At 36.8% G+C, this 18,968-nt stretch overlaps 1 protein-coding gene across 1 annotated transcript in view; it reads left to right on the forward strand.

Moving 5' to 3' along the window:
• Positions 1–18,968, forward strand: part of CEP350 (centrosomal protein 350kDa) — a 175,370-nt gene that overhangs the window by 82,422 nt on the left and 73,980 nt on the right. The window contains exons 19-24 of the mRNA XM_006876426.1: positions 2,689–2,825; positions 5,464–5,586; positions 12,366–12,538; positions 16,773–16,969; positions 17,598–17,782; positions 18,239–18,326. Coding sequence (XP_006876488.1) covers positions 2,689–2,825; positions 5,464–5,586; positions 12,366–12,538; positions 16,773–16,969; positions 17,598–17,782; positions 18,239–18,326 — 903 coding nt within the window. The remainder of the gene's footprint in view (positions 1–2,688; positions 2,826–5,463; positions 5,587–12,365; positions 12,539–16,772; positions 16,970–17,597; positions 17,783–18,238; positions 18,327–18,968) is intronic.

An 18,968-nucleotide genomic window follows, 5' to 3' on the forward strand; every position in this document is an offset into this window, starting at 1 on the left:
TCCATTGCTTAGCATACTCCTTTGCTCTTTGTAAGTATTACCCATTTCTGAAATCTTAGTATTAATCTTCTGGATATCTAATTGCAGGTTTTGTATTGTTTCCAGTTTTGCATATATTTTGTGTTTTTTTCTTGTTTGATTTTCACTAATTCTCCTGAAGTTTTTCTGTGCTCTCCATGCTTTCCTCAATTTTTCTCTTCATCCTTATAAAGTACCAAACAACAAAATAGCAATGGAGCTGTTGGATTCAGAGAGGAGAAAACTCTGGGGGCGCTTTCCAGTCAAGGAGTTCACAAGATGGGTGTGGTGGGGGTGTGACAGCAGTCCCTGGCCATAGATGAAGGACCCATTGGTCTTATCTATGTTAAGGGCACTCAATATGTATACAGTTCGTGGAGGCCCTTTATGGAACTAGTTTTAGTATCAAAATTTTTAGGACTACAGGGCAAATGGGAGCAGGATGACTGGTTATTAAAAACCCACATCAGTTATTAAAAACCCACATCACACTGGCGTGATTCCCAACTACATGACTCCCAGAGAGCAGGATCTGTGCAGGGATGATGAGGGTGGGAGCTGGCCACCCCTCTGGTCACCAGGGGACCCTGGGGGGAAAAGATGGAATCATACATTACTGTGTGAATCTGCTCTGCCAGCCCACCTTCTGTTGCCAAAGCTGCTCACTTCATGGTCGAACTGCATCTGAAAGCCATTCAGTAGTTATTCTCCCTCTCTCCCAATCCCTGCTCAGCTTCTCCTCTCAGCAAGTGCTCAGCCCACTTCTCTAGCCTTTCCTCTGAAGTTCAGGGTTCCAGGATTTTCATCTATGTCTGTTTAATTTGGTCTCTGTTTTTTTTTTTAAACAAAAGTTAGGAAGGACTATTGTTGACATTTAATTATTAAAAACTTGTGAAGCTACTATATCTTGGAAATTATGTGGATGTGCAAATAAGTATAGAGTTGTTTTCCTCAAGAAAACATCAGTTTAATAGGCAATGTTGAAATAGGTCCCCTGTCAGTTTGTCGTACTGTGATGACTTGCATGTTTCTGGGATGCTGGAATCTATGCCACTGGTATTTTAACTATTAGTAGGGTACACCTGTGATTGACAGATTTCAGCTGAGTTTCCAGACTAGGCTGGAGTAATAAGAAAGAAAGACAGACTACTTCTGAATATTTAGCCACTGAAAACCTTATGATTAGCAGTGGATCCACTGTCAGCATCAGAATATTTAAAAATGATGAATAGCTCCAGAATATTGTCAGATATAGTTCTAGAAGAGGAGCCCCTCAGGCTGGAAGGCACTCCTTGGGAGTCATGATGATCAGACTTCATCTCACATACTTTGGGAAATATCATGAGGGACCGGACCCTGGAGAAGGACATTATGCTAGGTAAAGTGGAGGGTCAGCAAAGAAAAGGGAGCTGGATTGGCACAGTGACAGCAGTAATGGGCTCTAGCTTCATGATTGTGAGGATCACGAAGTACCAGGCAGTGTTTAGTCCTGTTGTGCATAAGGTCAGTGTGAGTCGAAACTGACTCAATGCCACCTAACAACAGCAACAACTGACATAGATTTCTTTTAAATAGTCATTATCAGGAGTATCTTAAGACAATGATTGAATAAATACCAAATGGTCTTCATATGGGTTGTGAGAAAAGACTTGTAGACAAAGTTAATAATTGAATTTACTTGAAGAAAGATTTAATTTTATGAAAAAGATGAGGCTTTCTGCTCCTGTAAAGATTTACAGTCTCAGAATCCCTATGCAGGGTGTCAATGAATTGGAACTGATTCCACAGCACCCTACCACCACCACCATGACTTGCTAAGGGAAGCACCGTGGCTCTGTAGGATAAGCACTGAACTGCAAACCACAAGGTCAGCAGTTAGTGCCCACCAGCCACTCTTTGGGTGAAAGATGTGGCTTTCTCATCCTGGAAAGATATACAGCCTTGGAAAACCTTGTTTAGGGTTGCTGTGAATCAGGACTTACTCGATGGTTCTTAACAAAAACAACAATGACTTAATAATAAGGAACCTGGTGATATAGTCGATTCAGTGTTGGCCTACTGATTGCAAGGTCAGTAGTTCAAGCCTATTAACTGCCCACAGAAGAAAGATAAGGCTGTGCTCCCATGAAGATTTACAGCCTCAGAAAGCCTGTGCAACAGTTCTACTCTGTCCTATAGGGTCACTATGAGTTAGAATTGACTTGATAGCAGTCAAGTTTTGGTTTTTTGTTTATAGCTTACTGTGGCTTATATATAGAATAAATACAGGACTGCTAAATGCAAGGTCGGTGGTTCAAACCCACCAACTGCTCCTTGGAAACCCTACATATAGGGTCACTATGAGTCAGAAGCACTCCAAGGCCCTGAACAACAACAGCAACAACATAGCTTATATGATTTTAAAGTTTTCTGTATAATCTAAGTCATATTATTATAGCTAAGTGGAACCTTAAGAAATTATGTAGTCCAACTTTTCATTTTTATAAGATGAAGCTGTTGGGGAGAAAAAGAAGCTATATGGTTTGCCCACAATCTTTTATCTATTAATGGCAGAACTTGCTTGACTTCAATTAATCAGTCTTTTCTAAGATACCGTGCACACTTTCAGTATTTCCTTGACATTATCTTTTTATATCTACTCTTTCCGTTGTTGTGTGTGTTTATATTTAGATGGCAGAGTTGACTCGAACTCACATATCAGATGCCGTCACTGCTTCAGGAGTTCCCCTAGCAACACTGTATGACAACCAGCGGCAACCCCCTCCGGACTTCATGAAAACCCTGAGGACTAGAGCTGAAAGAGATAGGTTAATATCCATTCAGTCCAAAAACACATAATGAGTATCTACTATGATCCTAGGTATTGGCCTAGATATTGGGAATAAGTGGTAAAGTGACAGTTTGTTGGGATGATAAATTATTATCAAATCTTAAGTGAGCAAATACTTACAAACTGAGATGAGAAAATAACATTTGTCTAAGGCATATAAAGGAGTCCTGGTGTGGCGCTGTGGTGTGCGCCAGACTGCAAAGCCATTTGAACTGCAAGGTTGGCAATTCAAGCTAACAAGTTGCTCCTCGGAAATCCTATACAGGGTCGCTATGGGTCGGAACTGACTCGACAGCACTTAACAACAGCAACAAGGCAATATATAAATGTAAGTGTTTGATTAGCCAGAAGATGTAGGAAGATGAAGCTTATCAGAAACCCTATATAGGGTTGCTGTGAGTTGGAATTGACTCAATGGCACTCAACAACAACAATGAATGAGAAGGAGTTAGTCATATAAAGGAGGTAAGGAATTGACAGATCATTATAGGCAAGGGCCCTGGAGTACAAAGGAGCATGGCATATTTAAGAAAACAAGAACAAGGTAACTGGAGACAAAGAATAAATTGTAGAATGGTCCGAGGTGATACAGGGAATGGGAGGGTATTGCCGACTTTTAAGAATTTTGGGGTTTATTCTAAGAGCAATGAGAAGTCATTAAAAAGTGTTTAGACAGGCTAGATGATGACATGATTATATTTGTGTGTATTATTTTTAGTATCACATTTTAGATGTTTTGTATAGACTGGATTGGCAGAGAGCTGGGCTGAATGCCAAGAGACTGATAGACAACCGATTGCAGTAGTCTAAGCAAGAGATAATGATAGCTTGAAATAGGAAAGAAGCAATGTTTGTAGAGAAGATGAATATTGTGAGAACTGTTTAGATAGTAAAATCAGATCTTAGGGGTAGATGAGTATTTTGGATGAAGGGGGAGGTAAAAAGGATGATTGATAGACGTTTGTCTGTGATGAAGATGGCACGCATTTATTGGAACAGGAAATCAGAAGACCGGGGCTTAGGGGAAATTATTTTAGTCTGGATCTCAAAGGAGAGGTCTAAACTGATTCATGAATTTGGGAATTGGTAGTACATGAGTAATCATGTGTCAGAATTAACTTAATTACAACTAACAATAACAACTGGTGTGGCGCTGTGGGCTAATTCATCAGACTGCAAAGTCGTTTGAACTGCAAGGTCAGAGATTCAAGCTCACCAGCTGCTCTTTGGAATCCCTACACAGGGTCGCTATGGGTCGGGATCGACTGGACAGCACTTAACAACAACAATAACAACTAGTGTTTGGATGGAAATTAAAATGCTGGGCCTACAAGAGTGAGAGAAAAGAACTTGTGTCATAAACCTCTCCAAAAAAAACTAGCCTTTAGACTGATTGTGAGGGTTGGAAATGTAAAGGTAGACAATTTGTAGCAAAAGAGGAGAGTGATTGACTTTGCAGTCTAGGAGCAGAGGTCCCTGGGACCATTAAGGAAGAAGAGTGGAGAGTGGGACCCTACCCAGAGAAGCACTGATGCCAAAGATAGAGGCAGAGACGATGATGTAGAGAAACAGAGCAGGTGGGGACTTTAGATCCAGAGAGGAAGAGGAGCGGTGTGCGGACAACCAGGGGGCAGGCTTGCAGGGTATACCCTTTGGTTGGTTGATAATGCATGGAGGGGAGTATAACCATGGCAATGAAACTATATACAATAGGATGAATGTAAAACTAATGTTCTCCCATGTAAACTATCGCATAATTCACAATAAAACATTAAAAAAAGAAAGAAAGAAAAAAACACAACTAGCCTTTAATTAAATTGTTAATAACGTACAAATGGGACTAAAGTAAAAGTAGAGTTAATCACATAGGACATCTAATGCATTTTAGAAATTCTGATTAGATTAGATTAGATGAGATTAGATTTTTAATACTGTGATATACATTTATAAATGGTTTACTTAATTCTTAGCAGATGTTCTAAATTAGAAATTCCTTATAAAAGAACGTATTTAATTTAAAATGTATTTCAAAAATATAAAACAGAAAAACTTAAATGATTCACAGGTAAACCAAAAACCAAACATTCCTTTGATTCTTTTCTTGACTCTTTTTACTCAGAATTTCTGTAACAGGTGGTTTGAAGCAGTGGTAGAGAAGTTTGTTTTGAAAGTACCAAACCTAAGCAAACAAAAGGAATTAGAAGGAACTCTTATATTTAATTCAAACTATTGCATTGATAATACAGCAATTCTTGTTGAATCATTGTGCTGTTCTTCCTCTGACTCTTCTTTTGTAAGAACTGTAGTTTATTAACATTAGTAAATTTGAAAATTTATGATTCTTTCATCTAAATCCAACAGTTTAATTTCTAGGTCTCTATTAACATGCATTGATAACATGTGGTGATTCTCTATTTCTCTTAGTAAAGCAGAAGATACTTTAAAATGTGTTGAATCCTCTTCTGTGATTGAATGACTTTCTCAAAGGCTTTATAAGAGTTACTTTATAATTTCTATTTGTTCTAGAGTTTATCTCATGTTACTACTTGCATAGTACTTTAAATCTTTCTCTTATTAGAGACTGAGTGTTTAATCAGCTTTTATTTTCTCTGCAGGAAAAGTGAATCTGTTTCACTCTCTCAGAGTAAAGAAGGGACCCTTTACTCAAAGCATCAGAAGTATTCTCCTTCCTATGATAGTTATTCTGAGTGTTCAAGATACAAGAATCACAGTCGAAGGTGAAGAGCGTAGTTTGATTCCTTTTTCAGTACTGTTTTTGCATAGTCTGGTAAATGTCTTAGAGAATGCTTTTCTTTACTTTTAATCTTTTTCCTTTGAAGTAAATGGATAATGTGTAGCCTTTGTAGTACTGGATTTCCCCATTTAATTTGCTGATTTACAAAATAATTGGTTCATGTTGTAATCTACCTATCATTTCTTGAGACCTTAATTGGTTCACACACTTCATAAACTGATATTTTCATTTATTTAATCTTCATAGCATTCTTTCAAAGTATGTAGCATTAACTTTATTCTATAGGTGAATTTGCTTAGGCTCACAGAAATGTTAAGAAACCCACCCAAGGTTACATAGATAGTGATGCACCAAGGAACTGACCTTTGGTTTTTATGGCCTTTTGCCTTGCTGACATGTATATTTCGTGACATTACAAGTAGAGTAACGTGGAGAACAACTACTTGTCTGTCAGGTTGTTGCACCATGGTGGCTTTTATGTTGCTGTGATGCTAGAACCTATGTCACCGATATTTTGAATGCCAGCAGGTTCACTCATGGTGGATAGGTTTCCTTTAAGCTTCCAGACTAAGACAGACTGGGAAGAGGGAGAGATGGACTACTTCCAAATTACTAGCCACTGAAAACCATATGAATAGCAGTGAAACATTGTCAGATGGCACCAGAATATTGAATATTGAAACATGATGACTAGCAAGAGAATAATTTTAGATATAATGCCAGAAGATGAGCACCTCAGGTTTGAAGGCACTCAAAATGCAACTGAGAAAGAGCGGCCTCCTCAAAGTGGGGATGACCATGGTGTTGTGAATGGAGTAAAGCTTCATTAGCTGATGGAAGAGTAATAAAATGAGGACAAACAACTTGCAAACATCCAATAATAATCAGAACATGGAATGTTGGTGGTGGTTGTGTGCCTTTGAGTTGGTTCTGACGCACAGCATCCCTATATAGGATTTTCAAAGATATAAATCTTTATGGGAGCAGAAAGCCTCATATTTTTCCTGAGTGGCTGATAAATTCAAATTGCTGACCTTGCAGCTAGCAGCCCAGTTCATAATCCACTACACTACTAGAGCTCCTTAACATGGAATGTATGAAGCATAAATATAAGTAATTTGAAAATGGTCAAAAATTAAATGGAACACATAAAGATCGATATCCTAGGCATTAGTGAACTGAAATGGACTGATACTGGCCATTTTGAATCTCACAGTCAAATTACATGGTTTACAATTAAATGGGAATGACAAATTGAAGAGGAATGGTGTCACATTCATCATCACAAAGAAGATTTCAAGATCGATCTTGAAGTATAAATGTTGTCTGTGATAGGATAATATCCATATGCCTACAAGGAAGACCAATTAATATCACTTCTATTCAAATTTATGAACCAACCATTAAAGTCAGTGATGATTAAATTGAAGAATTCTATCAACTTCTTCAGTCCAAAAAGACCTGGAGTTAGAAAACCAAAAGGGAAGAACATGCTCAGCATTTCTCAACCTATAAGAACTGAAGTGAAAAATTCAAGCCACAACTTGCAATACTTAAGAATTCTATGGGCAGAATATTGAGTGACATAGAGAAGGCATCAAATGAAGATGGAAGGAATACACAGAGTCACTGTACCAAAAAGAAATGGTCAATGTTCAACTATTTCAAGAGGTAGTATATGATCAAGAGCCAGTGGTAATAAAGGAAGATGTCCAATATGTATTGAAGGCATTGGCAAAGAACAAGGTGCTGGGAATTGTTGGACTACAAATCAAAATCTTTGAACAAACTGATGCAGCACTGGAGGTGCTTCACTGCTCTATACCAAGAAATTTGGAAGACGGCTACCTAGTCAGCTGATTAGAAGAGATCCACATTGTGCCCATTTCAAAGAAAAATTACCCAGTGGAATGAAGAAATAATCAAACAGTATCGTTAATATCACATGCAAGTAAAATTTTGTGAAAAATCATGTAAAAACAGCTGCAACTGTATATTGACAGGGAACTGCCAGAGGTTCAGACCAGATTGAGACAGGATGTAGGATGTAGATATCTTTGCTAGTGTCACATGGATCTTGGCTAAAAGCAGAGAATACCAAAAAGATATGTACCTGTGCTTTATTGACTATACTAAGACTTTCGACTGTGTGGATCATGACAAGCTATGGACCACTTTGTGGAAAATGAGTTTTCTGAAATACTTACTTATGCTCAAGAAGAATTTGTTTGACCAGAACAAGAGACACTGAATGGTTTAAAATAGGAGAGGTGTGCGCCAAGGTTGTATTCGTTCACTATACTTATTTAGTCTCTATGCTGGGAAAATAATCTGAGAAACTGGATTTTATGAAGAAGAACATGGCATCATGTTTGGAGGAAGACTCAATAACAACTTGTAATATGCTGATGATATAACATTGTATGCTGAAAATGAAGATGACTTAAAATACTTTTACTGATGAAGATCAAAGACTACTGCCTTCAGTATGGGTTGTACCTCAGTGTAAAGGAAACAAAAATCTTCACTACTGGACCAATAAATAATATCAAGATAAATGTAGTAAAGATTGAAATTGTCAAAGAATTCATTTTGCTTGGATCTACCATCAGCACTCATAGAAGCAGCAGTCAAGAAATTAAATGATGTAGGCAAATCTCCTAACATATGAGCTCTTTAAAGTGTTCAAAAGCAAAGATGTCAGTTTGAGGACTAAAGTGCCGTCAAATTGATTCTGACTCGTAGTGACCCTGTATAGGGTTTCTGAGGAGTGCCTGGTGAATTTGAACCACCAACCTTCCAGTTCAAACCAGCCTTGTGGTTGAGTGCTTATCTACAGTGTCTGACATTAGCTATTTTCAGTAGCCTCAGATGCATGTGAAAGTTGGACAGTGAATAAGGAAGACAGTAGAAGACTTGATGCATATGAGTTATGTTGATAGAGAACAATTTTAAAGGTGCTATGGACTTCCAGAAGAAAAAACAAATCTATGTTCGAAGAAGTATAACCAAAATGCTCCTTAGAAGCCAAGATGACCAGACTTCGTCTCTCATACTTGTGACATATTATCATTAGCCACCAGTCCCAGGAGAAGGACATCATGCTAGGTAAAGTGAAGGATCAGCGAAAAAGAGGGAGAACTCCATTGAGATGGATTGGCACTGTGGCAAGAGTAGCAGAAATTGTGAGGATGTGCAGGAGTGGGCAATGTATCATTCTGTTGTCCATACGCTTGCTATGGTTTGGAACCGACTGTGGCACCTAACAACAAATGTGGAGAATTTAATACCAACAGTTATTGAGTACGTACTAAGTATCTATCTGGAGTCCTGATGTGGCGCTGTGGGCTAATGCATTAGACTGCAAAGTCATTTGAACTGCAAGGTTGGTGGTTCAAGCTCACCAACTGCTCTTTGGAAACCCTACACAGGGTCTCTGTGTGTCGGAATCAACTTGACGGCTCTTAACAACAACAACAACAACTATGTATCTGCCACTCTTCTAGATTTTTGTCAAATGTTACATCATTTAATTCATTTACAACTGAGAAAACTAAAGCTCAGAAAGATTAAATTGCTTTTTCACTGACACTTCATTTAGACTATCATCTGGATTACTACAAACAAATCCTATCCTTTAAACTTTCTCTATTCTGTACATTAGCCTCATGGAACCGGAGTAATTTCTTAAAATCATACCTAGTTTGGTTATTCCCATTAGAAACCTTCGTAATCCTTCAGAAGATTCAAGGTAGATTCTAAAGCACTTAGAATTGCATTGTTGTTAAATGTAGTCTAAAGTGACCCTGTGTAGAAAATATCCAAGGAATAACTGGTGAATTTGAACTGCTGACCTTGTGGGTTACCAGTGCTTATCCTATAGCACCACACAAGGACTCCTTAGCATAATATTGTTGTTAAGTGCCATCAAGTCGGTTCTGATTTACAGTGACCCTGTATAGGGTTTCTAAGGAGCAGCTGGTGGGTTTGAACCACTGACCTTGCAGTTCAAACCAACCTTGTGGTCTAGTGCTTATCCTACAGCGCCACACCAGGACTCATAGCATAGTATAGTGTCTATTTATTATTGAGCCTTTGATTTCTCTTCAACTCTTGGAATTTCCTCATTCTCATAATGCTCCACTAATTCTAAGTACTTACAGTTCTCTAAAAGAACCATGCTCTTTGACTTCTCTGCCATTATCATTACATGTAGTTTATCTTCTTTCTAGGTCCTCCCATGTCCATTTCATTTAGTTTACTATTACTTGCTCTTCAAGATTCAGCTCTTAACCTCTTGTCTGCTTTAGATATCTTTTCTATGTTCTGTGTTGTTAATGGCCCTCAAGTCAGTTCTGATTCATAAAGACCTTATATTGTCCCATTTTACATTCACCACCGAAGTATGAGGACTCTAAATTCTCCACATCCTTGATAGCACTTGTTATTGTCTGTCTTTTACATAGTCATTTTAATGGGAACTTTGTCTTACCTGTATCTCTTATAAATGAAGCGGTATAAGAAGTCATCCATTACTGCTTCTTGACTGAATAATTGGGAGAATTGGGGTTTGATCTATGTCCTCTGACTTCAAAATCCATGCTGTCTGCATCATATCTTTTACCTGATAGATTTATCAGAAGCCTTTTTTGTTGTTGTTGGTTCCAGTTTAAATTTTTTAAAGCTTTTATTGTGCATTGAGTGATAGTTTACGTGAAAGAACATCAGTTTTGTACTGATCCTATCATATTTTGTATCATTGTAATGATTACAATCCCCTCTATGCATCACCATTCAACAGTATTTGCTTCTCTTCCCTCTGTTGTGTTGTTGTTTTTTTATGTATACAAAAACACTTGGGAATATATAATCATTTAAACAACCAAAGGGCACATTCTTCAAGTCTGCCTCCTGGCCGCCAGGACACAAGCTTTCTCTTTTCACGAGTTTAGAATCCTCAGCTGCTCCCTTTCTCCTTGTAATCTTCTCTGCCTCCATCTCTGGTGTCTCTGCATCTCTGGATAGGGTCCCACATTCCGCTTATGCCCTTCTCCCTTGATAGTCCTAGGGTCCTCTGTTCCTGGAATATAAGATTAACTACTCCCCCCTTTATGTTACAAAACTTCTACCTTTACTGTTGTAACAATCACAATTAGTCATGATAACAATTACTCACTATTGAATCCAGAAGACTTACTCTTTCAAAAACATTTATTAACCCAAACAAACATACCAACACTTGTTAGGGAGGTGGCAAGAAAAATAGAGTCAGGGAATTTAAGAAAAGAAAACTTTACTTTCATTTAATATTTAATTTTGACACAATTCAGGCTTGTAGAAAGCTGTGGAGTCCTATTGTAGCCCTGCAGGATGAACCACAAGGTCAGCACTTCAAACCCACCAGCTGCTTCTTGGAAACTCGATACAGGGACACTCTGAATTGGAACAGACTCAAAAGCACTTAACAATAACAATAACATATAAAATTACAAAAATAAAAGATTCCCAAATATCTTTCACCCAGATTATCCTAATGTTAACATTTTACTATATTTATTTAGCAAATATAATTTTTTTATGAGATGGAGAGTAACAGTTTAATATAGGAGAAATAAATTATTTACTGGATTTGGCAATTAGAAGTAGTGATAGAGTTTAAAAAGAATAGTATAGTAGTTAAGATAGAAACACTGTGATTAATTGTAAAATTAATGAAAAGTCAGGAAGTGGTCTTTTTCCTCAAAACTTGATTTTTAAAGAAATTTCCTTATTTGTTGTAGTTTTTGTTAAGAATATACACAGCAGATCTTACACCATTTCTACAATTTCTTTATGTACAATGCAGTGACGTCGTGCAATAATCTCTTTTTTCTGTTTGTTCCTCTCCATTAGCATAAATTCACTGTCCCCTAAGCTTAATAACTAATCTTTTAAATAGCTGTTGTCAGTGTGATCCCATATAGCTAGTTCATAACTCTTCATGACCCATGGGGTGTAGCGTGCCCACCTACATTTTCTGCCTCTAATTGAGAAGCTGCTATTCCTTGTGTGGCACTTTGGGTTAATGTGCTGGATTGCAAGGTCAATTGTTCAACTCACTAGCTGCTCCTCAGAAACTCTATACAGGGTTGCTGTGGGTTAGGACCTACTGGACAGCACTTAACAACAGCAGTCCCACTTTTAGTGCATTCTGCCATCTGGTGGTGGTTCCTATAACTGTGTGAACCTAAAGAAACAGACCTCATCCCACCTACCCTAGCACTAGAGACCCCTCAGGATATGTGTACCACCAATTGTTTCAAAATCCACATTATTGCAAAAAATAATTTTTCCTGTTTCATTCAAAATGTCTTATATTGCTGTAGGCAGACTTTCTTTACTAGTTAAGTTAAAACTATCGTTTGATTTTAAGAAGACTTCGTGGGATATTTTTAGTTTAAGGTATAAAGATTACCTCAGGACAGTAGATTCAGGGTTGAGTGTAAGTGAATAGAAAATGAGAGTGACAGCTCTAGAAGTGTGGTTGCTCACTCTGTGACTGTTCATTTAAAAACCTTATCTTTTCAGCAAGTTGGTCAGATTTATGTCTTCTTAGCTTTTTATGTTTTATCTTTCTTCATAGCTTGATTATAAGGCACATTTCCTTGGCCAAAGAAGTTTGAAGTTGTGATCTGTAGTTTGTTTTTTGTTTGCTTGTCTGTTTGCATAATATTGTATCATTTTTTGTTTGCTTGTTTGAATTCATAATTTCGTAATGAGCAGGAGTAGTAGTGGTAGCAGCCGTCAAGAAAGTCCTATAGTCCCATCTTCTAAGGATAATGAGAAGAAACTTCTTCATGATGAAAAGATGGAGAGTTCTATTGATGAACATGTTCAGACTGCTGCAGATGATTCTCTACGAAGTGATAGCATTCCATCTCTTCCCGATGAGAAAGGTAGCTTTTTAATTAACTTCTTTGAGCAATATAAAATTAAATTATTTCAAACTTCTATTTCCAGCCACAGTAGAGGAACCGGACGAGATTTGCCCTTACTTAAAAGAATTAAAAAATCATATATGAATGAACTATTTTCAAGACATTAGCTTTCAGGTAGTGAAAAATACTGATTCCTGAGAGACACAAAAAAAGTAAGATCAGCACTCCAAGTAAGCCCCAGCTTGCTCCCTGAAGAGAGTCTCCAGACCACAAACCAGGGAAGAATGCCAGAGAGAATTCTGGATATCTGGAGAGTATCTCTTTACATCATTCATCTGAGCACTGATCAGTGTATGCAATTGGAAACTACCCATACCAGGAAAAGAATCACCCAAAAAGATTACAGGAAACAGTTCTCAGATCTCACACAGAATTGGGAATAGTTTAATTTCCCAACAGCCAGAGTGGAAGAATTTCATAATTCATAGGTGGAAACTCAAAAGGGTTTTAGTCTCAGTAGTGGAGCGGAGTCAGTCCTAGACTACATGGTGTTCTTACTTGCCTAACAAAGCTTAAAAGCAAGACTCAGAAGGATCAGATTACTTTCAAGTAGCTTAACCATGTTACATAACAAGCTTTAAGAATATTTGAAATGTAGAAATCATCTAGCAGGATAAAGTTCGCGGTGTTTAGTAACCAATGAAAACTTAACCAAGCATGCAAAGAAGCAGGAAATTGAGACTCATAGTGAGGAGAATCGGATTCAGAAACTAAATAGATTGTAGTGTTTAGTAGAAAAGAATATTAAAAAACACTTTTTTGTAATAATATTCTGTCTGTTTCTGAAGATAGAAGAAAGAGTGAATGTGTAAAGTAGAAACATAGAAAATGTAAATAAGATCCAAACTGAATATCTAGAGATAAATACTATATGAAATTGAGGAGGAAAAAAAACAACATGATAAAATTATTGGCAGATTAAACATGACAGAGGAATTAGTGAATTTGAAGACATAGCAATAGAAAGTATCCTCAACAAAACTTAGTGGAAAAATAAATTTGGAGAAAAAAATGGTCTAGCACATAACGTGTGTTTGAGACAACTTAAGGTAACCAAACAAACATGCTTAGGAGTGTTCTGAGGAAAGGGAAAAGAAAAGGGGCAAAAAAAGATTTGAAGAAATCATGCTCTGCTCTAACCGTCTTCTATGGGTAGGTCCATGGATAGATACACAGGCTGAAAGGGTACAGGAAGAAGAGTGGGAGTCTACCCCAAAATATATAGGTGTTTGACAGTAGATATTTGTACGTGGGTATTTACCCTTGCTGCAAACACACCTATGAATGTGGTGGAGCCTACAGGGGATGAGATGAAAACTTCTTAGACATTATAGAACATCTTGAAGCAATGAGTTGGTGGGCATGGTGGCTCAAGGGTGACCATAGTCTCAGGGAACACCCTGGTCAATTGGCATAACATGGTCCTTAAAGACAATGCTCTACATCCTATTTTGGTGAGTACTGACTAGCATCTTAAAAGCTCATGAGCAGCCAGCCATCTAAGATGCAACTACTGTTCTCTCCATGTGCGGAGGAAAGAAGAGTGATGAAAATTGAAAATGGATGGAGTCAATTACTCCAGTGAACTAATAGAACATGTGAACTTTTCTCTATGATTCTTAGACCAGAAGAACTAGATGTTACCTGGCTACCACTACTTACTGTACCGAAAGGGATTACCTTAGAAGGTTCCTGGATAGAGTGGGAGATACTGTGAAACAAAACTCAAAATTAATTACAAAAAAAGGCTAGTCTTGCTGGTCAAAAGGAGACTAGAGGAACCTGACTATGGCCCTTGGCCATCCTTCAGGTCTGGAGCAGAACTCACTCTCATGGCCCAATTTTCAGCTAAGCAGTAGGTAGATAGTTGTATATATATATAGGGGAGACAACAACGCTAGTAAGGTATGTTCACCATAGAATGGTCAACCATTCAAGATCAAAAGGTCAATATTTACCTAAGGACAAAGTATAGAAGGTTTGGGAAGGAGGATGAAATGGAAAAAAGATTCACAGGGAGGAAATAAGGTAACTTTTGTTACATGGAGGGGATTGCAGTCATTGAGATGAGACAAAATGTATGATTTGTTGAATGTAAAACTGATAATCATCTCAGTAAACATTCACTCAGTTCACAATAAAAATTTCAAAAAGTGATAATAATGGTCAAGAATTGTTCAGATTTGACAGTGACACCTATGGACACCCAACAAATCCCAAGTGCAAAATACACACGCAAATTTTACATATATAAATATATATGTTGTTGTTGGGTCGAGTCGATTCCAACCCTTAGTGACCTTATATAGGGTTTCCAAGGAGCAGCTGGTCATCTTGAACCACTGACCTTGCAGTTCAAATGACTTTGTAGTCTAATGCATTAGCCTACAGCACCACACCAGGATATAGATATATTTAATAACCTTATTGTTGTTAAATGCCATTGAGTTGGTTTCTACTTATAGCAACCCTGTATAGGGTTTCCGAAGCTGTAAATCTTTGCAGGAGGAGAAAATCTTATCTTTTTGTGGTAGAGCAGTTGATGGTCTCAAACCACCAACCTTGTGATTCACAGTCCAGTACTTACCCTACAGAGCCATCCTACTTCTTAAAATGATGTGTTGTTATTGTTGTTAAGTGCTGGTGAGTCACTTCCAACTCATAGTGACCCAGTCTAGGATTTCTGAGGAGCAGCAGGTGGGTTTGAACTGCAGATCTTGTGGTTGAAAACAACCTTGCGGTCTAGTGCATTATCCTGCAGTGTCACACCAAGACTGCTAAAATGACATTGTTAAGTGCTGTTGAGTCAGTTCCGACCCATAGCAACCCCATTTATCAAGAAGCATCTGATAAACTTGAACCTCCTACCTTGCTGTTCAAACCAACATTGAAGTCCAGCATTAATCCACAGCACCATACCAGGAAGCCAAAATGACATAAGCATATCAAAAAAATTGCTGAAAACCAGTGATAAAGAGAAAATCTTCAAAAAGCAGCACAGGAAAACTCACATTGTATATAGAGGAGCTAAGATAAAAATGACAATGTATTTCTTATCAGAAATAATTCAAACCAGAAGGATTAATCTTGAAAGTACTGGGGAAAGATAAATCAAGCTATAATTCTAGCATATATCTCTCAAAAATTAAAATGAACAAAAAAATTTTCAAAAAAATTTATTTAAGCTCTAAGGTGTCTCAGGAAACCTACATTATATGAAATATAAAGTCCTTCAGGCAAAAGCATGATACCACATGAAAATTTGGATATACACAAAATAAAATTTTTTAAAAGTTCTGGAAATGTTAATTAACTACATGAGTAAATATAAAATACTTTTATTTAAACTGAGAAAACAAAACGAAACAGAAGAAGAATATCTGAACATTCCTATTACACAATCTCAAGACTTAGTATGTTGTTAAGTGCCATCGAGTTGATTCTATCTCATAGTGACCCTAAGAAGTGGCTTGTGGGTTTGAACCAACAGCCGTATGGTTAGCTGCTGTCCAGTGCTTAAACTACAATGCCATACAAGGACTCTACATACCATAGAGCTAAATTAATGAAGACATTGATTTTGGTGAAAGGATAAACATAGGCAAGGGAACAAAACAGCCCAAGAACAGATCAACAGTATTTTATGACAAAGGAACAAAGTTAATTTAATGGGAAAAAGTCTCTACTTTTCACTGATGGTGCTGGAATAATTGAATGTCTCTGCAAAAACATACAGCTAGATAAATACCTCACACCTTTTATAAAAATTAAGTTAAAATGTAAATCTACACAAGTTATAAAACGAAAATATTGGGAGAATATCTTAATGACCTTGGGTTTTGGATACATTAAAATCATGATCCATGAAAAGAAGAAATTTGATAAATTGTACTTTATCAAAACGAAAAAATCTTCTACTAAAGAATATTTTTGATTTTTGGTGGTTTCTAAGATAAGTGAATTTTAATTTTTTTTTTAAAAGCTGCCTGTTCATTGCTATGAATTTATGTGGCATTGTTCCATATTGTTAAATGCTGTCAAGTCAGTTCTGAACCATAGTGACCCTGTATAGGGTTTCTGAGATGCATTGGTGAGTTTGAACTGCCAACCTTGTGGTTCAAACCAACTTTGCAGTCCAGCGTGTTAACCCACAACAATAATCATATATTCTACTATTTCCATATTCTTTTAGATTCAACTTCCATTGCAACAGAGTATTCCCTGAAATTTGATGAATCCATGACAGAAGATGAAATAGAAGAAAAGTCATTTCGATCTTTACTACCTTCTGAGAGTCATCGCAGATTTAACATGGAAAAGAAAAGAGGCCATCATGATGACTCTGATGAAGAAGCTTCTCCAGAAAAGACCACACTGTCCTCTGTCAAGGTGTGTTTACTTTATCTGTGGAAGTACTTCATAAGTGTTTTTGAGTATGTTCACTTAAAAGTATGAGGATATATATGAGGGAGCTTCAAGAAATTCATGGAAAAATGGAATTTTCTCCTGAAGTTTTTGAAGCTCCCTTGCATTTCACTTGAACTAAATTGTCAGTTATCAAAATAATTTTCTTAAAAAGTATTTTATGTAATATGATGGGAATTCAGAAAGTTTGTGGAAAACTTCCATTGTCTCTTAATTCTAGTTTCTACAAACTTTTGAAGCCCCTTTGTATATACTTTTTTCCCATTTTTAAATGTACATTTGTAATTGTTATACAAATAAATTGCAACTTTTGGATAACAGGGACAAATTCTTACCCAACTTTGCATCCCTGGTATAGTGCTTGGTCTACAAAGGTTGTTTATCAAAATTTTATTGGCTAAAAAATTAGTGAGTGAGTGATACTTTCTCTCATGTGACTTTTACTGAAAAAGATTCTCATATGATTGGCAGCCTTGTTAAATAGTTAATTTATTTTATAAATATGAACCTCTTTTAACTTTATTGAATAAAATTAGCTAAGTTCTAAAATTATCTAGAAGGTAATAAACTTGAAAGAAATTCACAATTTTAGGAGCTGAGCATGCCATTCTCAGGAGGACAGGATAGTTTCTCTAAATTTACTATGGAGATGGTTCGACAGTATATGAAAGAAGAGGAAATGCGTGCAGCTCATCAGTCTTCACTCCTGCGTCTTAGAGAAAAGGCCTTAAAAGAGAAAACTAAGGCCGAGTTAGCTTGGCTAGAGCATCAAAAAAAGTAAGTTGTTTCAGTGAATATAGTTTTCACTGTTCAAATTCTTATTTCATAAAAAGTAAATATCTGTTTTCAGATTTTTTTTCTCATTTAGTTTGATCTTATTAATTCAGTTTCTCAAGTGAGAAATATGGCAGTCATCCCAGATTTATGTTGCTTTTCAGATTTCCTACCTACATAACATTTTCTTTGCATTTTTCTTGTATTAGTTAACTCACTCTTGTCATTTTAGACAATTAATTGTTTAATTAAAAATTACTCAAAGTCCTTTAAAGAACACAGCATAAGACTTGCAGATATTATGTACTCAGTGAAATATTTGTGGGAATATTAATTGTTGCCTACAGTAGGTCTTCACATATAGATATGTGATATTGACTAAGATTTTTTGATGGTCAAAAATCATTGACATTTTACTAATAATTTAATCTTCATTGAAATGGAAATTATTACTTGCAGACATCTAAGAGACAAAGGAGAAGATGATAAAATGCCCCCACTCCGTAAGAAACAGCGTGGTTTGCTCTTAAGGCTGCAGCAAGAAAAGGTATGTGAGAAGAAAAGCCTCTTGAAGAAAACTTATCCATAAGAAAAGTTAGATTGTGGAATCCATTATTTAGCTTAATCTTCTCTTTTTTCCATTATTGCCTTATGAGATTTAGTTGATTGTTAGCACTATTTATGAATGTAGGGTTTACCTAGTAGTCTCTTGTGGTGGTATAGTAGTGGTGTGTCGTAGAATCAATTCTGACTCATAGTAACCTTGTACAGGGTTTCTGAGGCTGTAAATCTTTACAGGCACAGATAAAGCTTCTTCTTTCTCCTGAAGAGCGCCTGGTACACTCCAACAACTGACCTTGCAGTTAGTAGGGCTAACCTACTATGTTACCAGGGTTCCTTAGTAGTCTGTAGTATTTATCCCAAATTATATGTCACTGCTGATTTAATACCCTGACAGGGATAATCACTATCCTGACATTTAAGATCATAGTTTATTATACTTGGTATAGATATTTTTTTGATGGAAGATAAAGACAACTAAATTTCTTCAGTGAGAGAATAGATAAACTAAATGTATGGCAGAATACTTGTTCAAGAAAAATACTGCATGAAATCAGTGCACTCCCAAGAGAGGTTTCTGCCATGGTAATTTTCTATATTGGTGCTGCCTAATGCAGTAGCGGTCCTT

The sequence above is a fragment of the Chrysochloris asiatica genome, unplaced genomic scaffold (assembly GCF_000296735.1).
Source record: "Chrysochloris asiatica unplaced genomic scaffold, ChrAsi1.0 scaffold00379, whole genome shotgun sequence".
Classification (NCBI taxonomy): domain Eukaryota; kingdom Metazoa; phylum Chordata; class Mammalia; order Afrosoricida; family Chrysochloridae; genus Chrysochloris; species Chrysochloris asiatica.